General features: G+C 39.2%; 1 protein-coding gene across 5 annotated transcripts in view; it reads right to left on the bottom strand.

Annotated features, from left to right (window-relative positions):
• Positions 1–23613, bottom strand: part of PRDM5 (PR/SET domain 5) — an 83678-nt gene that overhangs the window by 59691 nt on the left and 374 nt on the right. For all 5 annotated transcript variants that reach the window (XR_001862822.1, XR_001862823.1, XR_001862824.1 and 2 more), the window contains exons 2-8: positions 19268–19351; positions 11990–12112; positions 7033–7216; positions 6126–6300; positions 5320–5412; positions 4929–5050; positions 2759–2838 (exon numbers count right to left, since the gene is read on the bottom strand). Coding sequence is in view for 2 of the 5 variants with exons in the window: in XM_008635741.2 (XP_008633963.1) it covers positions 2759–2838; positions 4929–5050; positions 5320–5412; positions 6126–6300; positions 7033–7216; positions 11990–12112; positions 19268–19351 (861 nt within the window). In the remaining 3 variants the exon portion in view is untranslated. The remainder of the gene's footprint in view (positions 1–2758; positions 2839–4928; positions 5051–5319; positions 5413–6125; positions 6301–7032; positions 7217–11989; positions 12113–19267; positions 19352–23613) is intronic.

Raw genomic sequence — 23613 nt, 5'->3', positions numbered from 1 at the left:
TCACAACAATTTTGCAGGAAGTCCAGCTCTACAAAGTTTAAAAAGTTCAGAAAGAAGCAAGGGGTTTTTTATACGCATTCTCGAATTCTGACCAAAGTAGGATCTACCTTGGTTTGGTCCCTTGTCTCCAGCAGACAGAATTACAGCTGAATGGAACTGTAGAGATTCATGTGAGAAATCTGGTAAGAAATCCAGAGAGGCACCAGCACAAAAGAGTCCTACCAGTAACCCACAAAACCTGCATTCCCAAAGTCAAAAAAGCCTTCCTGTCCTACACTCAAAGGTGTCCTTAATCTTCTTTCTTGAAAGAAGAATGAGCTGCTTTACCATGAAAACACATGCTTACAATAAGAGTCAGGAGCTCAGCCCACAGCTGTACAGACAGAGAGTCTACCTACAAACACTGGAAGCGCAGCACTATCAACTCTGACTGGGAAAAGAAACCAGCAACCCTGGGATTTGTTTGAATGTTTCTTCCCTTTCCACTACAGACCAGTAGAGCATCAGTGGAGAGGCCTGGCAGCCTGTGCTACTCACATGCACCTGGCTCACTTTGAAATTTAAGTTCCTGTGAACAATTAAAATCCAAAACATGAGATACTTTTATTAAAAGGAATCATTTAGCAGAATCTGCATCAGTGAAGATGAACACTCTCCTTGCTTGTCTCCTCATTATTATCATTATTAAGTGATTTAACTTTGCATTTTACTCAAACTCCAGAATTCAGTATCAGAATCCAGTTCAGATGGTGTTTTGTTTGTTCTACCGGGAGACATCACAAACTTGCAGAAAGGAAATCTTCCAACAGTCTTTTTCATTCTATTACCCTGTCTTCTGTAGGCTCATGCACAGTATTTCTTGAGATATGTTGCTGGGAATTTAATTTTTTTATGTTATTACACCACTTAGCAGCCCAAATCATGGACTCCTATAAATATAAGATAAAAGGTAGTAACAGTACAGCTGGAGGATAAGACAAAAAACTGGTGGATATACACAGCCCTACGTTTCCTTGAATTTACTGAGATAAAATTTTAAAAAACCCCAAACAACCAAGGCATGTCACCAAAAACTAGCATGGTACAAGCAGCAGTCTGGATGACAACAGCAAGGTTTAATTGTGCATGCCTAAGGAAGGGCTTATCTTTAGCCAGTTAAGGCACAAGCAGTGCACAAGACACACAAAGCTAAAAATGAGTTCAAATTAAAGATGACATGAATGCCCATGTCTTCAGAAAGCAAACAAATGTCCATCTCCCTAGAGCCACCCTCTTTACCTCCTTTCTCTGTGCTTGTCAGACTTCTTTCTTTCTGTTGTTTGGGCTTGTTTTCTGTTATACTTCATCATTTTATTCTCTACTTTTGTTTCCTTACATTGAAATGGATAGGGGGAAAATTCATCTTTTTCTCCTGGTTTCACCTATTATTTTCTTAGTGGTTTTGTTGCCTGTACATATATTTTTGGCAATGCTGATGATCCTGCCACACTTCCTACAGAAAGAAATCAATTCAAGCAAACAAACAGCATGAGTACTACTATGTGCAACCTCCTTCACTATCTGATATAAGTGTGTAAATCTGGAATACCCATTTTCTGGATATTTTAAAAGAAAAGCCAATCAAGAAGAGTAAACAAAGTTTTATGCACAAAATCCTCATGGTGATTCTCAAGGTGAGACACAATCAGTGATATTTGAGAAGCTTGTTAGTGTGTCACAGTGTCTGCACAAAATTACAACTACTGAAATAGAACAAGCATTTAATAAAATGGGCACACTAACCAGGATATTTTGCATTTTCAAGGCCTGATGTGTAAAACCTGTGCCAATGTGTAAAACTTGTAACGACACGTGGGGCAAGGCACACCATGGTAACAAAGGACAGCCCTATTAGACAAGAAATGCAGGACATACTAACACAAGCAAGGAGAAAAACAAATTAAAAAGGAGGGGGCCCACCATTTCCTTTGCAACAACATATTTTAATTGATATCACTTATATCCTCAACGGATTCAGGTTACAACCAGGGCATTATTAAAGACTTACAGTTAATCTGATAAACAGTACAATGTATCTTTTTGCAAAAACAGATTCTCCTGGGTTTCAGTGGTTTATCAAATTAATCTTGCAGGGACTTCCTTTGGGTATAATGGATTCAGAATCTCATATTCATGGTCCATCTGTATTTCTACAGGAACACCCTTATTTCCAGTAGATGCTTTTCCAACTGTTAACCCCTCCTGTTCTGGTTATAAAAGATTATGTCCATAAACAAAAAGACATTAAAAATTTGGGGTTGAGGAAGAATTTTTTTCTTACTGCTGCATAACTACAATAGAAATAACTCCCCTAAGTGGTATGTCAAAAAGCAGTAAGGAAATTGTTGTGTTTTGTACAAAAACTGAAAGCTCATGACCTATTTTATGGTCTATATGTATGCTATGATTACATAACACACTTTAGATTTAGCTTAGTGCTTAAGAATGCTGAAGAACAGCAGGCAACTCTGACTTAATGCTGGAGTGCACAAACGTATTTGCATTTGGTGAGAGATGCATGAAAACTTTAGGGAGATACTTGGTTTAAGCAAGTGTGATTACAAAAATAAATACCCACACCGGAACAGGTTGGCTTTGTAACCATGAAAGAGATCACCCAAAGGCTTGCTCTGCAGCAGCTTTCAAGTGACCTAAGCAGCAGAGCCTCACATCTCAGGGAAGTCAGAGCCTGCTGTGAGTCAGCCTTCATCTTACTGACCTTTCGATGCTCCTGGAGATTTGCTGCTGAGGAACATTTCTTATTGCACACTGAACACATCAGCTTCTTCCTAGAATTTCCTGAAACAGAAACAAAATACCACCAACATCTTAAAGAGGAAGTGCTAAGAAAGAACCTAAATATTTCCACTAAGCCTGTGACTTTTCACAGGTCATTTGACTGACATAGGATTTTTACATTTGTATCCCATCTTCAAAGTGCTCCATATCAGCAGTTCTCTGTGGGTGTCCAACAAACCAGTTACTGGTGGAATGTAAATTAAGAAAACCAGAACAATAAAGAAAAAAACCCTTCAAATAGATGTTACCATACACCACCAATCCCACATGAAGACCACAATTCACAACTGAGAACAACTCGCTTGGCAACTGAACAGTTCATTTCATCTAGAAATCAATACAGGAGGTAGTGCAGAAACAATAAAAACTCAAACTTAAGTTAAAATCACCATTTCCCATTTTTGTCTATTTAGAAAGCATCCTACTACATAAAATAATATATCATTAATGGTCTTTCACTGAAAAAAACCAGGGAAATTGTATGAGCACCAGATCATGAATTCCAATCTTGTCTAAAATGCAAATTACAAAACAAGCTATAGGTCACCTACCAGACATATTTTCCTTCCCTTTTCACATCTGCTTTAAAAAGTCACAGGGCATTTAATTGAGTTTGTCTTTTCCTTACCTTTAGAGATTCATTTTAGTAACCCACTAAGCTATTTTATTTCAAGACAAAGCCACCATAAACATAATTATTTTATTATCATTTAAGATGCCTATGCAAGACGGTTCCTAGCTTAGGTAAAACATGTTCATACTACATTGAACAGCAAAAAGATTGTAAAAGTACAAAGTTATAAAACTTATGACAAGTATTTATAGACACAAACAGATATGTAACACAGGAATACACTTAGTCCTTCAACTTAGAAGGACGTTAATGAGTCACTTTCAGAGGTAAGGAAGGTGACAGGGAGTGTCTGGTCATAGCTTTGTTTAACAGGCAACACACAACAATCCTGTCCACCTTCCCTTGCCTCTAGGTAACACAAAGCAGAAAGGAATTCTAGAAGTGTCCCCAAACAATAGTGTCTTCTAGCAGAAGGTTCTTTTCCTTCCTGCACTGACACCGGTTGTGACTTCTACAACTCCCAAGTGGTAAACTAAAAGCTCTGCTCATTGTGCCAGCAGAGAAAAAATATTCTGCATGGACCCACTCTCCATCATGTCTGGAGTGATCCAGGAGAACTGTGGAATTCATATACTACTACATAACTGACATAAGCTAAGTCTAAACATAACAGTGCCCCTCAATGAAAAAAATTCTTACAGACACCAGAAAAAGGAGATAATCTCTTGTAAGAATGACTACAGAAGGTTTTCTCTACACTGCAAGAGTTTGACAGGAGAAAAGAGACTGAAAATCTTAAAAAACATCTCAGTGCTGTCACCATCAACTGAACACTGTTTTCTCTGCACTCTGGAATTCTGCTGTCCCCACACATAATGATCTTCCATTGGCATGGAGAGGGGACACACAGGGAGAGTGCAGAATTCTAGGACTGAGATCTGCATTTTGCACCCGAGAGCAGTATTTTGCCCTTTCATTAGAAGAGAGTGAAGTTTGAGTGAAAACTACGGATTCACAGCGCACAGATACAAACACACCAGGGCCTAAGAGGACCAGTGGATGGTCTGGTCTGGCTTCCTGCACAACAGATGCTATAGGATTTTATGCAACACCCTTACCGAGCCTAATTGTTCTATTAAGCAAAAAAAGATGTCCTATTTTGTCCTGAAAATACCAAAAAATCAAGAACTCACCATTTCCTGTAGCAGTTTGTGCCAGTGGTTGATTCTCCTCACTATGAAACCTTTGCTTCATCTACTCTTTGCCTAGTTTGAAGTTGTCAAGATTCCTATTACATTTTCTGCAGGAGACTAATGATTCATCTGGCTTACAATAATTTCTCCCAGGGAGAGGGGAAATAGTTACTCCTGCAATTAGTTGCTTCTTAATTTTCTTTTTGATACAAATGAATCCATTAAAAAAGAAACCAAAGACAATATTTACTCTGATTTGCAAATTTAAGGCTAAAGAACACATCAGAGGGATTTTTCTGAAGAAACATTAAACTCTTTCTTACCACTGTGAACATTTTCTTTGTGTTTTTTCAGGGCATCCTTGCTCTTGAACCTCTTCCCACAGCTATCTGCCTTGCATATGAACCTGGCATCCCCTCTGCACGCCTCCTTGTGCTGCTCATAACTACATGGGATAACACAGAGAGAGGAAAAAAGCCCCACATCAGGCAGTGTCTCCAGAAACCAGAGCTGTAGGAAGTACTGGGAGCTGAACACATGCTGCACTGCAGAGTTCCAAGGCCACCTCATGCATTACTTACAGCAGAGAGGAATCAAAGCATTTGAGTCCTTGCCCTGTTAGGATTCCCAAACACTACCAAGCTTTTGGAAAGCTAACATGCAAAGGGAGGCCAGCAAGGACATGACAGCAGTCCTGTAACTCGGACACAAAACCTCGATTCCGAGCTGAAGAGAGTATTGCAAACAGAGCACTGGAAACTTCTTGAGGAGTCTCCTGGACTGATATTCTCTGTGCACTGAAGGACACTATGAAACAAAGGAAAAAACCAAGTAAGGACAACACTGTACAACTTACACAGGCTCAAAGTAACTAAAAAAATATATACAGCTTTACAAAAAGTAGGTGAACAATCTGGAACCTGTAATTAAATGTACAATAAAAAGTAATATATCTAATTGTAAGAAAATACATACATAAACAACAAAAGACAAACCAATTATGTACAGAACCATAATTCTAAGATATATGACTTTAGGGACAAAACTGCCTATTTACTCTCAAGGACAATAAAGATGTGCTCTTAAATCTCACATCTTTCATGTTTCTATTTCTTTTAACATCATCCAAATATTTAATTAAGCAAACATGAAGCACTGGTTTTCTTTTCTGTTCTACATCTTTAGTTCTGTACCAACATCCACAGTTTGAAAATTACACCTCCTAAACTACTAAATATTCTACAGATGGAGACCAGCAATGCTGCACCAAACTGCTGCTCAGGTCTGGTCTACAGTGTATGACTCTAACACATAAAAAATTGTCACCATTTTTGCAACTCCCATTGACGTCTACAACAAACACGAGAAACTAACACATTAAAAGATTAAAGCAAAGGGTAAGGGTATAAATACAGATGCATAAAAATTAAAGCTTAGATTGTGATTAGGTCAACAGAAATAAATGATTGAATGAAATTGATTTAAATGATCCCTGAAAAAACACTCCTGTTTCTACTCACTGTCTTTGTAGAGCTTGTTTAACGGGGAATTTCTTTCCACAATTTCGGCACTTAAATTCCTTTTCCTCACTGGGTTTTTGGTGCAAAGTCTGCAGATGCTCAGCTAGGATCTCCTGGCTGGGAAAACTGGATTCACAGTTTGGGCATGCATGGTCCTGCTTACAGGTGAGGGAATCTGCATGATTGGAGGCAAAACCAATGTAAAGGAATAGTTCCCAGGTTTTTTGGTTACATTAAGAGAGACTCTCTGCCAGAAACAGATTATGCAAAACGGTGGCATGAAACTCACAAAAAAACAAAGTCTCTGAAGGGATTACAGACAGCCTATCTTAACTGGATTACCATCAGCATTACTGAAAATGGATGCAAAGTATTAAGATGGGTGTGACTTGGACTGTTGGCCCAAATGACTCATTCAACTCAATTGGAACCTCAGTGCAATTAGTCATTCATAAATTCATCTTTATGTTTGATAAAGATGCTGAGAATTCCCCAGACAGCTCATCTCACCTTCCTTTTCCTGGACAGCTTACTTTAGGATTGGCTGAACAGCTTTATGAAAGGTTTGTTTCTCTCCCACCTAAGTAAGAAGGAAACTACCCCTCTTAAGAGCAAAAGCTCAGCATTCATAACCCTGTGTGTCAGGTGAAACAAACTCTGCTTTTAGTTCAAAAATTAATGGCTACTAAAGAAATCCAGGCTCACTCATTCACTCAGTAATTGACTGGCTTCTCCTTATTAGGCAAAGAAGCTCAACTCAAACCGAAATAAAGAGATAAAAATAATGCAAGAACTCAGATTAAACCCCAGGAACCTTCCAGTTCCCCAGTCCTATACAGTCAGCGTTCCCTTTCTTCATTACCACTTTTAAGCTCTCAAGTGACCCTATATTTTACACATTGCTCACCTGCAATTTTTTCACCAGCTGGTTGCACTTCTTTATTGCTGCCACTGTCTTCATCTTCCTGGATAACTGTTACTACTTCCTCCTCCTCCTCCTCTTCTTCCATGTCACTGTCCAAGTACCCAATCAAAAGCTCTGTGTCTGTTTCAATATCTTCCACAGCCAAATAGAAAATATTTTCCCCTTCCTGTTGCCAACAGTAAGTAGAGGCAATGAACAATTATGTCAGAAAAACAAAAACCTAGACACAAGTATGAGACCCTGAACTAATATTATCCCTCAAGCATGGAAGGGTTGGCTCCATACTTCAGGGAGCACAATGCTACAACAGCCTTGCTAAGACTTCTTTCCCAATGTGGCGGCATGGATAGAGAGCATTTGTATTCTGCTATTTTGGAAATATTCCCCTGCCTCACCTGTGAGGCTTTTCCACTATTCCCTGTAGTTTAGACCAACGTGGAGGTGGCATTAAAGTCCTCTCCTGACACCCTCTACTTGACAAGAACTTCAGAGTTTGAAAATGAAATATTTGAGGATCAGAAACCCAGCAAAACTTAGATAACCAACACAGCTTTATCTCTCTCCCCAGCTGACTGCAGGAATTCTAACACAGCTTTCAGCACCATGTTTACATAGTGTTATTTTCTCTCTCTCTCTCTCCCTTAAAGTTTGAAAATGAAATATTTGAGGATCAGAAACCCAGCAAAACTTAGATAACCAACACAGCTTTATCTCTCTCCCCAGCTGACTGCAGGAATTCTAACACAGCTTTCAGCACCATGTTTACATAGTGTTATTTTCTCTCTCTCTCTCTCCTTAAGATCCCCAGCCTTCTCAAACAGGCTTTCACCTCTGCTCAGTTATCTTCACTATCAAATTAACAGGCACATCTGGAAAATGCACTTTAAACCCTGTGCTGGTTTAAATCAGCGTAGCCCCACAAAAGGATCCAGCCCACATTCTGCACGACAGGACAAACTACATAATAATAAGCTCTAAAACCTTCTTGATAATGCCTGAACAAGCTTCCAAATACCTACATAAGCTAACAACTTTGGGCCTGACAACACTTAATTAAAGTTACCAACGTGGGGTGTGCGGAGGAATCTGTACATCTGTCCCCTAAAGTGATATTCAGAGATACCTTTTTTCTTTCTATATATGAACCAAGTGCTTTAGGTACTACTACCCAAAGCACTGAAGGAGACTCATTTTTATGCAATGAAGACTCCCAAGTTCTATCATAAATCTTAAAGCTTATCTGATTAACACCCAGAAAAGTTAACTGAAGCTTCTTTACCCTGCATCTAGACATATATTCTGTAACAAGCTTCCTTGAGCAAGGACAAGATAATGATTTTTAATTTTTGTAATACGCTAAGATTAATTTAAACTGTCAACAGGGATGTAGCATTCCTCGAGCTGTAGAAGGTCTGTTATATTTTACTCAAGATACCGTCACACAAGAGTGAAACCTACTTAATTCAGCAGACTTGACAGAGCTGCTGCTTTCAAGGATGCACCACTTCTCTGTCCTTATCTCAACAGTAGCATTGGAAAACAAAAAAAAGTAGGATTTTTTTTTCTCAAGATCTATTCTGCAGTCCAGATATCTGAGCATGCCAACCTAACCTCTGCACACATCTACAGCTTGCTGGTTTTCATATGTCTCTGTCAAGTCGCAGAGACCTTTAATTCACTACAGTCTGAAGTCAAAACAAATCACGTACGGAAACTCCTGACATGAGGAAAAGTAAAAGGTCTTTCTACACTCAGTCTCCACAGAGACGGGACAAAACCCCTGGGGTAAACCTCCAGTACATCACTGTTTAGGAAAATCTTATTCTAAAAGCGAGACAACCTCATGAAGGGAAGCACATATCTATTAATGGCTTACCAAAAATAATAATGAAAATAATTTTTGGAAACTAAGATTTTGAAAATTTCAAAATTAAAAAAAGGAAAGAAAAAGTCATGTATCCCAGGCAAAAGCAATGCTCAAAGTACTAAGAACTGTCAATGCCTGAGTGCTCTGGATTGCATTTGCATTGGAAAGAAATTAGCTTTGGTGTCAGCCCAATCTAAACTCATTTCTCCTCCAAGGTTAATTTGTTTGGCTTTTCCAGCCAAACAAATGCTAATAGTCAGGTATTCAGAGCACTAATTAATCAAGATACACCCACACTGTAGTAGCTCCTCAAGGCAGCATTTTGAGTGAAGGCAATGGAAGCTCTCCAGAAACCACAGAAGAATTTACACCTCTGCCTCTACCAGCAGCACCCGCATGAATCACATTAATCTACGTACATGCAGACATCGGAAACACAGTAACCACTCTCTTAAATAATTTTAATAACCCTCCTGTTTCTAAGAACACATCTGCAGCCATGCCACCTGCCCATCTGCTCAGACCATGCTGGCTGTTTTCCTAACATTCATCTGCAGCAGACCACAAAGGTCCTTGGGAGAAACTCCAAGTGTTCATCATGGGGGGCATCATAACTTCCCTTCACGTTATTCCTGGTTTATTATTCAATCTTGTTTCCCTCACCTCTGCCTCCACTGTCGTCTTTTACACTATAAGCCACACGGACCTGCTCAGCAAATACAGTTTTCCAGTTCCAATAGCCCTTGCTATATCTCCTTTTTGGTCCACTACAGGCACCTCTTCCATGCAAATTCTTGGCTTTTCCATACAGTTACACACCTTCATATCTGCTTTGTAAGAGGGAACATGGAATCACTGACAGTCCATCACACTTTCATCCAAAAGCATAAAACACTTATGTCATCACCCCTGAAAGCTTAAAACACAGGAGGAGGAAGCAGCACATAGTCTTGTGTTACCTGAGGGAGTGTAGGGCTTTTCCATCCTTCAGAGCTTGAGCAGCTGGCTCCAACCCAGCCTCCCTGTGTCCACAAAGTGTTACCTGACTTCTCTCTGTATCCAATTCCCTGGCAGCAAACCAGCTCTTCAGCCTACCTGTTCTGCCAGCTGCCCCTGGATACCTCTCCAAACAAACACACTGCCTTTCCCAGTCTTTGCCTGCAGCTCCAGGATGTCAAGTTTGGCAGAGGTGAAACCAATACAGGCAATGTCTGCGAGGGCAACAATCACAATCCAGGAAATGCATGGAGATGACTTCACACACACACACCCCAGGCACAGCCCAGGAACTCAGATTATACCTCATCTAAAATACAGCACCTGAACCCCACCGAGGAGATACAGAAGCCTCAGCTCTCTCTCCTTATCTAGTCCTATAATGTTATATTGCAGGGCAAGGCAGAAAACCTTTGAGACACAAATGTGAGACAAAACAGAACCCAAGGCTAAACTATTACAGCCATTCTGACATTTGTCCTGTGTTCTTAGACCATACTGCACTTTTTAGTAATAGCTCCTCATGAAGGCTAGAATATTTTTCCAGCTGAATATTCTGTGTTATGATAGGCTTCAAGGTACTAAAAAACCTTATGAATTTTTTTTTAAACCCACTGGTATGCAGTGGATATTCCATTAAAGCTTCTATGCAGAAGTTCAGGTCATTTATTGGAAAGATAATACCAAACATTAATTGTTCACACTGCTCCCTCTTGTCAACCTTACTTTGCATTTGCTAACAATGACTGTGCACTGATGAGGTGCTAATCACACCTCATGTATGAGAGCCTTTCCCATCTGGTACCATAAGGAGGACAATCAATTACATCAGAAATGAACTTTTGTTTTCTTGGCATGGAAAAACTCAAATTTTTTTGTCTGGCCTCAAAATAAACTATAATTCTTTTGTCAGGGACCTGCAAGCTAGTTCTTGGGGAAAAAAAAAATCATCTCACGATGAAAAAGCAGACTAGTAATTTTATGCTACTAGTTGATAATTAATTCTCCTTTTCATGATTGCTTGCAAATTGGGATTACATCAGCAAATACCTTAAGTGAGCCTGAAACCACATTTTGTAAAGTATACACTTTGAGAAAAAAATTTCACAGTCATGTAATTCTTACTCATGTGGGAGTGGCCATTAATTTACTGTGAAACTGAGCTGCTGAAAAAAAAAGCAGATAGCGAATTTCTTTCGTAATCTCCAAAAGAACAACAGCTGAAACTAGAAAAGTATCTCGTCTCTGTTGTATTCTGTGAAGTCAAAGAATACTTCCAAAAGTGAGAAATCAAACAAAGACTCCAGCTTGAGAGAAGAGCTGTCAAGTAAGAGTGAATGGGTGTAACAGAACTCTATATAATCAAAGATGGCATAGAAAAATAAAATAACTATTCACTGTTATACCAGAACTAGGGAATCAAGTGAAATTAAGTTTCTAGAAGAAAAACAGAAGCATATTTCAACATAATTAAAGCAGAGCAACTCATTACCACAGCGTGCTGCAAATGGCAACTATAAAAATGAAAAAAAATAAGCTGGATAAATTCAGATCAACAGAAAAGACAAGATAATTATCTTTTTTTTATTAATTTATCCTCAGGCACTACATGATCATCCTATCAGATAATTACATTGTTCAATTCTCTTTTCTACTTAAATATTTTCAGCACCATACTTCCTTTCAAATCCATCACAATTTATATTAAATTATATAAAATGCATATTATATAATATTAATTTTATTGAACAATAATGTAAATGCATGCTTCTGCTTTACACACACCTAAGCCCATACCCAAGTTTGGCATGAACCACATACAGGTCTCTAAATCATTAGTCCTTCAACCTTTCAAATAGCATCAGATCCTAAGGACCTCTTTGATCTTTCATCCTACCACTCTTATTTATGGTATTATCTTAAGCACAAGAGTTCTCTTCTAAAAAGAAAGACAGAAAAACAGTTCACCACTTTCCTCAGATCTTGCAGTTTTATTGCAAGAAATGAAGGCCAAGGAGGAGATCAAATTAGTAAATCAGTAAGAGGAAGCAAATGATAGGAGTCCACCAAATCTACCTGGATGGCTGCCAGGTTCTTCTGTTCCTGGGATGGAGCCTCATGGACAAAACGCAGCCAGTTAGAATGGCGTGGGTTGCTGGCATCCAGGATATAAAGGACCTCGCCTTTGCTCCCACGAACCTGAAACATTAAAAAAAAAAATCCCCAAGCAAAATTAAAATGCCAAATATGTCCAGGTTTTGTCCACTCAGTGAAGAAAACACTTTAAACATCATATACCTCCATTTCCATATCTAGACCTTATTACAGATCCATCTAATTTCTATAGTTGTAACAAAATTCCCAGCTTATGTCGAAAAAATGAAGACAACAGAAACAAAAACTTTAATATTAACTGGGTCATTCTCCTCCCTCAAAACACAAAGACATATTGCTGGAAAAATACATCTGTCACTGCCAAAAAACCCTGTTTGTTTCATTTTAAATAATAGATCACTTGAACCTCCACTGATCCAGTCAATAGAGAGTCGTGCAAAAAGGTCATACAGCCACACTATTATTCCATGTGATTTATTTATATAATGAATGGATTTTATTTTCCATCTGTCAACAAGAAGTATCCAAAGCAGGTATTTCCTAAGAGCTAGGGAATTCGGCTATGTAAGATCAAAATTAGATTGTCTTCATGGCTTTGTATATAAATTGCTCACATTCTTGCTATATTTGTTTCTAATAGAATGCAATATCATATTTCTTCAGCATGACTGCTTCAATTACCTAAGCATTTAGGATATTATTAGAAAGAAAAAAACTGTATTCCATTACAATAATAGCTGGTGACAGCACATTGCTCTCAGATTAAGAAAAAAAATAATTACTGTAGTTCTGCAAACAAGCAAGAATCTTCAAAGTTCGTTAGTGCTCTTCTGAAGGAGAAAGGACACATGAAAAGGTGCCAACATTCAAACTTTAAAAGCTATTACTTTCCAACACATGGATTAACCACAGTGAAAAGTGTCAAACCTACACATTGAAATGCATCTGGAAACAATATTATCTGACACTAAGCACTGCAATCGTTTCCCAGAGAGGCTGTAGATGTCCCATCCCTGGAAGTGTTCAAGGCCAGATGGGATGAGGCCCTGAGCAACCTGATCTAGTGAGTGGCAACCCTGTCCCTGGCAGGGGGGTTGGAACTGGATGGTCTTTAAGGTCCCTTCCAACCCAAACCATTCTGCGATACTGTAACAATCACCCAGTTCTACAGAGGCTTTGTGATTTAGCTACCAAAGCACAAGTTACAGGAGCCCACCATGTAGCTCCTATAAAGGCTTCCATCAGATTTTGAGTTGGAATGAGAAGTAATCCAGGTCCTATTATAAAAACTATACATTACACTATCTAACTTTTCATCAATTTTTCTTTATTTGCTTGATCCTTAAATTATATAAGAATAATTTATATTTGCTGTGATACACAGTCATCTCAGTTATGCTTTCAGAGTGTCTGCCAATCCATAAAGAGATGCCAAACACGAAGCAGAGCTTTAACACATAAGGAAACTATCGATAAAGGAATACGATAAATCCCTTAAAAACATTCTGTATTTTCTACTGCTTTTTTCACCTCGTAAAGAAATAATGCTGCATTGAATACACACATGTGAGCATGAAAAGTAAAGAAAAACTGCAAAAACGCTGTACTTAGCATGGACTAGACTGGTGACATGAACCAATACTTTTCTGGTTGCATGAATAGGGAGTTTCCTAAATGATCAACTGATCATTGAGCACCATGGCAGTGGATCCCAAACCTAGCACTTAAAACAAACAAACTAAACTTAAAACTAAAATGCACACACATATCCACATTATGTACCTCAAACTGAGGTGCCCAAGAATTATCCTCTTGAGAATCAACACAAAAGGTGTCACTGAATGAATTCAGTCAAATGCCTTCACAGTAAGATGACATTCACTGTTACCCCACAGAGTGAGGTGCTACCTCCACGCCCATCAGGACAAGTTGAATGATGCCACATTAACAAGCACCAGATCACCACAGAAGAGTTCAGGAAAAAATGTGTCTCTGATCAATTTATAACCACCCTGTATGAAACCCTAAACGGGCTTAAGTAACACCTCAGCTGCTGGCAATGCCCAGCAGCAACAGGCACTATTCCATCTGCCAGCCTTTTATGCCGCAATGAAATTACCCCCCATTTTCAAAACACATCCAAATTTGTCACTTATGCTACTTTAAAATGCTCACAAGTGTATTGCAAATGCTCTACCATGCACACCTGGCAAGAGAAAAACAAAAAAACCCCAAAACTTCGAAGCAAGTAAGCAGATGGTTACCTTTGCTGAAGACAGTAAACTCACTGCCTGCTTTCTGGAAACCATTTTCTAAACATTTCTAAATTGAGACATCTATGTTCATCAAACAATCATGTAGAGGGAAGTAGTGTTGTCTGCATTGCTTTTTTTTTGATTAGCTGAAAATATGATTTTTATTGTTATAGCATAAAACAGCTAGATGCAATACTGCTGCACCCTGAGTTCAGACCATCATAGAGCTCACTGCAGAGCAGGAATTCACATTTTAACACTGCTGGAGAAAGCATTAAAATATCTCTAGCAAAAGAAACCTGAGGCAGCAACTGCTGATTTGCTTACACAGTAAGAAGTCTGGGACAGAGACAGCATGTGACATTTTCCTTCAGCCAAAACACACAGCAACAGTTTTCCATGCTAATGAAGCTCCTTCTGGTGCATGACATTACCTGACCCTGCCAGGAACAGAAGGGACATTACCTGACCCTGCCAGGGACAGAAGGGTACAGGAAGCTCACTCCTAGACTCCTGCTAACATTCTGTGGAGCTTTCAGAAGCAGGGTTGAACTTCCCTTTCTCTGGAATGATACCCAAATCTCCCTAAGCAAACTGTGTGAGATCTTCTACAGTAAGTTCAGACTGGACTACAAACACCTCGGCCTAGCAACACATGCTTTCCAACGTCTTAAATACATCCCATAACTGAAGATGGAAGGTTAACACTCTCAGTTACTTTCAGCAGTAGGTTCTTCTCATCACCAAAACCAAAAAGATCATTAATGAGCCTGCTCCAAAAGTCACTAAAGTTAATACAAGATCATACACTTAACATGGATAAAGATGACTAAAACAAGTTTTAACAGAGTTGCTCATAACAACGTTAATAACTTTGGACTTCTCATCCTTTGGACACCTATCTATCCCAGCTGGGACTAATTTAGCAAAATTGAAAATCTGGGACGTAAACTTGAAGCTGAGATAGTGCACCAATTTCTGTCTTGTGTAAAAGCCCAGATCATTTAAGAAATGAGAAAAACAAAAGCATTTCTGAAAATTAAATTAAGATGCACACAAAAAACATTAGAAGCAAACAGTTTTCAATGTAAACTGTATTGGAGCAACAATGACTGGGAAGGTAGTCTTCATACATTAAAAATAAAGACTATATTGTTCAGAACTAGATTTATAATATTATGTTCACCTTGAAGCAAACACAGAATTCATCAAATTAAGATTTATTTCATCATGAATCTATGGACATAATTTGACTTAATGTCTTATGTGTAAAAGCCTTCCTATGCCAGAAAAGCACATTTTACAGGCAAGATATCAAAGAAAGAAGGAAAAAAAAAAAAAAAAAAAAAAAAAAAAGAAAGCCACCAAAACACACCAAGCTTAATGTGCTTGACTTTTTATACCTCAATCCTAAACACCACAGCCCTGATCTGAAGCTAGTTGCAGCCAATAGCAGATTTTCTGTTGCCTTCACTAGTTTTCAGGCAGGCTTACTTAACTGAAAACAACTGTCACAGCAAAAGTGATGAGAGTCAAGCAGTAGAAACTAAGTTCACTCCGTTTTCTTATATAAATAAACACAAACATTGGCTTCCATTGAAAAGACTGATTGCTGATCTCTTTGGTTTTAATGTAACAATGAAGAAAACATGATCCTGGCAGATAGACAGAAACCCAACCTGAAATATGTAACATTCAGCATTACATGGCGTATTATGTTCCATCCAACCCTGACCAACATTTCTTCATGGTATGTCAGAGTATTTGAAGACGGACTAAATCTTTCCAGCCCTCCCTGTTTCAACATTTGCCAAAGTCATCACCAGAAGTATATGCTTGCCACAATCCAATAGGAGTGAAATGAATCCCCCTTTCTTGGTTAGGGATAATGAAGAAAAGGAACTGAACATATATAAAGAAATGAACTGATATCTTCCCCTCACAAAGGAACATCTGAGCCTCCAGAGCAAAAACATCTGTGAACTTTTAATACCTAAAGATTATTTCCTTCTTGCCTTTAAGCACTTGCTCTTCCAGCAAATACACACAGTTCTGAGCTGCTATGCCAAGTTTACTAATACACACAAAGAAGCATTTAATCAAGGTGCTAGTGGGATGATGCTAAGAGTAAGAAGAAAACTCTCAATTCATCATCAGCAACAAGCTGTGTCCTTCACTAGCACAACAGTCAGAGAGCTGGGGCATAACACAGAGGGCTTTTTATAACAGAAGGAAAGAAAAAGCACAACGCCATTTGCACATTTTCTTGGCTTTTTATTATCACTCCTAACTAAATGGTTACCACAGGTTTGTTCGGTTTTTTTTCTTCCTATCACACCACTCATAAATAAAACATTTCGGCCTGTAGCTCTTTACAAAGATAACAGCAAGATCAAGGATGCTTCCCACCCGCCCCACTTCCCTGGAATCTGTTGAATGAGCAAGTATAAACCTTTGATTTCTTCAAAACTATGCATGTTACAGGCAGAGTAATGGCATCCTGCTATATTTAATTTAAAGAGAAACTCTAACATCTTCAGAATTTTTCTGAACAACATCACTGGGCTCAATAAATTTTTTGGGTCCCATGTTTTGCCCGAGACCAAAAGAAAACATAATGCGTGCAATTCTGTCTCAACGTGATGCCTTAAAGATGCCAGCTCACAATGCTGGTCTCAGAGAAAAAGGAATGGCTTGATCAAAACAGACCACATCACAGAGCACTACTCTGCACAACTAGAAATGCATGTGGCCAACTTCCTCACAGAAAAATATTCCATAAAATTGAAGCCTGGATCGCAGGCATCACATGCCAAGGAAAGAAATGCTGCACTAATGCCCATTTTTTTTCCTTGTACTTATAAAAAGCCTCTATACTCAAGCCTTCTTTCTGAAGGTGTTCTCTCTGAAAATGTTTTTGTTTTTAACTGCCATCAGACTGTGAAGTCAGGCTTTAGTGTGCCTTCCTCCAATAGCCTTCAAATTAATTATTTTTAATATCTTTGGTACAGCTGACTACACACAAACTTGGCCGGTCTCTGTGCGTGCCTCCCACAGGCTCTGGAATAACCATCTACTTGGACTGTTCAAGTCTTACTTTCTGCATTCCTGGTCTCAATTCTCAACTTAAGACTACTCCCAGCATGATTTAAATTATATTATAAAGCTCACATTCAGATCAACTTCAGTAAACATGAACAACTTGGGTTAAAACATTCAGGAAGTCATAAAATTTGGTATGCAGGAATCTTTTCAAGGCTCTCAAAACTAGGTTACAGTAAGATATTATGAAATTATTTTAAAACAGCTCATAAAAACCTCATTTTCTGATTTGCTGTCAATGGGGTCATATTAGTGTCACCAGTAAATACATGTATTTGCCTTTTCTTTTCTGTCTTGCAGAAACAGATAAATCTCATTCCAGCATCAGCAGCGAGGAATCTGGAAAATCATCCAGCTTTCCAACAAACGTAAAGACCTTCTCATTGCTGTAATCCACCCACTGTCTTTTCTGAAAGCCTTGCTCTAGCACAAGCATTTCACTGATTTGAAACAACCTGCAGAAACATCAGGAAGAGCCAAGTGAGCCAGGGCCCATTAACATGTACTGTACTCAGCAAACATCTGTAATAAAAGCACATTGTATTGCTCTGTTTTCAGCTGGGAACAAAGAGGATGAAACTGGTTGCTCTGAGTACATAACCTAAAGGGAAAGGGGAACAAATTGTCCACACTTCTTCTCTGGGAAAGGGCATTTGAGGCACACCTCTAGATTAAAACAGACAAAAGAAAGGGAAGGGAGAAAACAGGGTTTCACAGGCTGGAGTTAGCACTCACCTAGGAATACTTCACCACTCATGATATTTATACTGAGTTTGGGTTAAATGAGATGGGCTTTTAACATTCTCTCACTCATCCTTCCAGTGTATGGAATCTATTTGTAGCTCTGCTAAGGCTGCATCAATGCTCTGCTCCCTTCATAAGCTGCTCAGTGATGTTAATGCCAGAGATTTTTCAAATGCACTCATAGTACTTTAGGCCAGATGTCAAATACAAGCTTTTTTCGTACAATACCCCAAAAAATAAAAGTAACAGTCCTTCTTCCACCTCTAACCAGAGAAAGGTGAAAAGGTAAGAAACGGGTCCCCTCCTCAGTGTCAAAGAGGACTAAATGTGCATTCAATAGAAGACGCTTGGCTGAGGAAAAAAGAAATTCTGCTCAAAGAACTACAGCAGTAAATAAAGATTACAAAGACAGAACAGAGGCACCACAAAGAAGGCATTTTTAACAAGTTGGGAATGTTGTTATTGCCAGTATTTTTCAGTTAGTGCAGTCTCCTCAACTGGTAAATTCAGATTTTACTTCAGGCACACACAGGTACAACAGGAACTAGGATGGGTTGTGTACCTAATTACAAGACCTGGTGTATAAACTACTGTTCCTGCCTAATACATATTAAGAATATAAAGCTGCCCATAGTACCAGGCTTCTCTTTTGTGAAAAATCTCACAACTACTCGTTGCATTATAAGCTGCTAAAATTTAAAACTTCACTTATCTAAGTTGCCAAATCCCAACACAAGTGTCATACCAGGAAATGTTTTACATTACAGCTGAAGGAAGCCATAAGCTGATACGTGTCCATCAGCATAAATCTGTATCTCTGTAACTTACAATCTGCCTCCCAATTCAAATTATTTTAATTTTTTCAATTATTTTCACATGTTTTAATACTTTTTCACAGTGTTATTATATTTGTATTTGGCTTGACTTGGTATTTTTTCACACTTCAGTGATTAGAAACCATCATTTCCTTTTTCTTTAGTTTTAAACAACCCTCCTCCACCCTGACAGTGTAATTTAAAAGTACTAAATCTCACTACAGGAATCTTTAAGCTATGGAAAAAAATAGAAAGGATTTGTTGCAGTAAAACTTAATTCTGAGAACAGTTCTTGCTAGGTGTGATGATGTCACTTTACTCACTTCCCACATGAGCCTGCAGTCTGTGTTCTCATCCAGTTCCTGCGGCATTCGTTTCTCCCCCGCAAAGGGACCAAATTTTTCACCCTAAGGAATAATTATCAAAGAGAAAGAATCAGTAGGGGTAAAAAAGAAAAAGGCAAGTGAATCACCCATCTCCAGCAGAGCAATTTTTAGCTTCAAACAGAAAAGGAGAGTTTTCCTTTATTGTCCTACTATATGCCAAGAAGGTGCACATCCTTGAGGGTTCAACTTGAAGCTCATTCCCATTCTTTTCATACTTTGGAGAACCATACCTTCCCTCTGCACGCTTATTTCTCCTTTGGGAAGCCGGATTTTTCTTTATCTTAAATAAGGATGAAATTTACAAGTCAAATTTCTTACATTTCTTACAAAATTCTCAGGAAGCACCTTGCAACAGGCATCCAACTAAAACAAAGAATCTGGCAAGCACCAAGTTTACATTAGATTTATTTGCGAGATTATTTGCAACGCTACTTTTTGAAGTGCCACAAATCAAAACACTGAATAACTGAGGGCTTGATGACACAGAGAGATTTGTTTAAAAATGTAAGGGAGTATGCACGTGCTTGTGAATTAATTTGAGCCTTCATAAACAAAATTAAAATGTTATACCACCTGCTAGTCATAACACCCGCTGTGAAAGCATCCATTGATATGTTCTTCCAAAAGTATTTGGCATCAGGGGTTTTTTCCTGCACAGACGTCACAGGAACAGGAGCAGCAGGGCAAAATAATTAAATAGGACTTTCTTCTTCCACAGGCCCAGCTTCCCCCCACGCACACTGCCTTGTCCTTATTTGCACAGACAGGCCCTAAAACCTGGAATGCAGGATGCTGTGTTCCTTCAGGCAGCATTCAGATCCAAAAGCATGTATACTTGTAAGTATTAAAGACTATAGGTATATATTAAAAAGCAACTTTGGTGTTTCTTTAAAAAACAACAGAATTTTGGTTAATAAAAGTATTGATCTTGTCCACATATCCCTTCCTCCAGGCACATTCCATATTCCCAGCAATAGCCTGCTACGTGCTTCCCTTCTTGCTTAGTTTTTACAGGTTGCCTACAGGTAAAGAGAAAAAAGTAGAATGGAAAACATCCAGGATCATCCCTCTTGGAAACAAGAAATCAAATTTAAAAAAAAAAAAAAAATCCTTGTATTTAAAATTCAACCTGAAGTGGTAATAAACAAAGGACAAGAAAATTGGCATTGCAGAATGAAGCAACAGAACTGAGAGGTAAATTTTTAAATGTGTGATGCCTTAGGTTTTAACTTTTATATTTTTAAAATCCTGTACTGCCTAGTGTCTAACTCTGAAGTTTTGTGTGGCCTGTTAACTTCTGCTCTCCCTTGCTGGTTAGATGTAACAAACCCCCTCTAAGTTTGCACTTCAAGGACACCTTGTCGTCCCAGGCCCCAAAATATGTAAACAAAAAGCCTTTGAGAGGAGGGGAAAACTTGGGGTAATTACATCATTAACTGAAATTATAACTGGAGAATTAACCCTGATATGCAAATGGACCAAACTTACAGAAGTGTGAAGAATCAGTGACACGGGTGTCCATCTTGACTGCCCAAGGTGTACCTTTGAAGGCCCTTCAAATAAATATTTAACTTTATTCTCTTAATCTTCTCTTCTAACCTCTGTTTTTAGGTAGCCACTTCAAGGCATCATGTACACAAAGAACATTTCACTACAAGGAGCCGCAAAGCAGAAGGTAAAAAGACAGGAACAGCAGAAGTCAGCAACTGGAGCCCAGAGCAGCAAAGGAGCCAAACAGGGGCAGTGACAGCAAACACTGGCACTCTGGGACTTCATGTCCTTCCTTCTCATTGATTTCCATACCACCCTTCATCGTTTTGTTGATAAATAATGGCAGAGTTCCTCCCCTACCAGTTTTTCAAATCCTAGGATTTAATACTGAGGCTGAAACTTCCTCCTTGTCTTACCTCATCAGCAAAGGAGGTGGAAACAGGTAAATACAGCTGTATGTGTACAGCACCTATAGTGTCAATTTCACCCATCCCTGAAGCCCACAGCACGGCTGGGATGAAGCACAGTAACAGCTCAGACCAAGAAACACCACACATCATTCCCATCTCAGCTACTCCAAACCAGGAAATCTCTGCTGCAGTATTCAAGACCTTCTGGAAGCTCAGAACCATGGCCAAAGCAACATGTCCACCAACACAGAGTAACTGTAATTACATTAGGTGATGCAGTAGGTGATGCAGATTTCTAAGCACTTTTTACGGCTTCTCAAATTCAGAGGGAAACCAAAACCTGATGTCTTGGAACACAAGGGTCCATGGGGATAAGTGAAATTATTTGTTAGCCTTTCAGATCATTTTCTTCATGTATACATATATATATACACACACACACACATTATTCCTGGTTAATAAACATGTTGTTATATGCCAACACACATTAATCAAGAACATACTCAAGACTTCAACGTCCCCTCTGATCAACGTGAGGCATACAGCACAGTCTGAAGTCAGAGAAATGATTCAGTATATACAAGCACATTTTTCCAATGCTGAAAAAGCTATATTCAACAGTTGCTTCCAAAAAAGCAGCAATGACTAATCTTCCAGCCACAGCAAAACACTAAGAAATGCAGTGGCTCTCTGATGATTACACCAAGAGCCTCCTGATGCTGGTGCTCTGTAGCCTGAGGCCAGCTGCTGGAAAACAGAAAAGTACACAGGAATCATAGCTTTGTTAAGGTAACAAAACAGAAAGTTTCCACCTTTTATGATTACAAACAAAAACCTGAAAGCCCCGCATGCCTGAAGGTGCACAAGCAGATGGTAGGCAGCAGCAGTTCAGAATGTACTATTACCAAGACTTTGCTAACAGCAGAATTTTCAGAGGCCTCCACAGCACTTGGAGAGCTGGTACTGCAATTTCTGATTATAAGGTCTCACAATGTTTTCTTTTACTTTCAGTTCAGACAACTGCAATTGTGTGACAGCAGCAGAGAGAAAACAGTGCAGCATTTCCTACTCAGCAACACAGGTCTTACTTCACAATTAAGTGTCACATTCAACACCTCCTCCCAATCCCAGAACTCCACGGAATTAATTGAACAGCTCTAGGTTACGCTTTATCACAGCCATGAAGTGCAGTTCTTCTGCCTCATTACTAAACAGGAAACATATTAAGAGCACTACAGATGTGAATTTTCTTTCCATGGAAAAGAGTAACATGGAGTCTGGCTGTGTCCAATGTACATTATTTACACACCCACCCTTCACCCAACAGAGAACACAGTACTTAGGCCCCCAACAAATTTTAGGAGTATCTTCTAATAAACCACAGAGCAACTCAAGAGTTGGTTCCTCTGCCTTTTCTTCTGACCAGGGCACACCACAGCCATTTGTGCTACCAGCACAGAGGGTTCCCTGCCAAAGGACAGGTCTGTAACCAACACTGTCATCAGACACTCCCAATACAAACAGACTCTACTACAGCTGCCTCTGCCTTTACCTTCTGCAGTCCACATGAGGTACACACCACACCTGCAACACTTTTTCTAGGTGCCTGCACAGCTCTGATCTCACACACTTTGTCCGTATCAAGTTCAAAAGTGAGGTGGAATAATTCAGGCAGGAAAATGCTCTACTTGTCCCAGCATGCAACTCCAATGGTTCAACTGACACCAGTGTGAAGCATGAAAGCTCAGACCCCCACCTCTGAACTCAGGATGCTGATTCCCATAAGTTTCACTCCAGAGCTCACTCCATTTCTGAGTCCAGGGATTAACCACTGCTAACAGTGTACAACCTTCCTTGCTGTGTGAACCCACAAAGTTTTCAAATGAAACTTCAGAACCTCCATAGAGAAGTCTTAAAAACCAAACTATATAAAATTGTTCCCCTTCCAGCTCCGCCCTTAACATTCAGGGACACCTTAAAAATGGGACACCTCCACCCCATCGTGTCAAAGTCCTGTTGATGAAACCACTGAAAAATTAGAAAAAAAATTCAGAGCCAAAACGAGGACAAAGATGGAAAGCAAAACACACAAAACACAGAGAAGAGTATACTAATGATAGGTTCATCGTTTTGGTATGCCTTTATGTGTCCTAACAAGCCACCTGGACAGTCTCAGCTGGAATTCCAGACTATCAAGAGACTTTCAATTAGGAGGTGTGAAGGGGCATCACCTGGTTGGGGTATGAGACCCAGTTCAACAGAATGACATCGTTCAGAGGCCAGGCTTTATTATGCCAAAACGACGAATTAAATCGTGATCCCGCCGAGCCCGAAGAGCCGTGAGGGGGGTGACAGGAGCCTGCGAACCCCGGGCGTCTCACC

Source organism: Corvus brachyrhynchos, unplaced genomic scaffold (assembly GCF_000691975.1).
Source record: "Corvus brachyrhynchos isolate BGI_N302 unplaced genomic scaffold, ASM69197v1 scaffold105, whole genome shotgun sequence".
In the NCBI taxonomy this organism is placed as follows: Eukaryota; Metazoa; Chordata; class Aves; order Passeriformes; family Corvidae; genus Corvus; species Corvus brachyrhynchos.
Note: the sequence above shows the minus strand (reverse complement) of the source record. Positions and strands in the feature narration are given on the sequence as shown.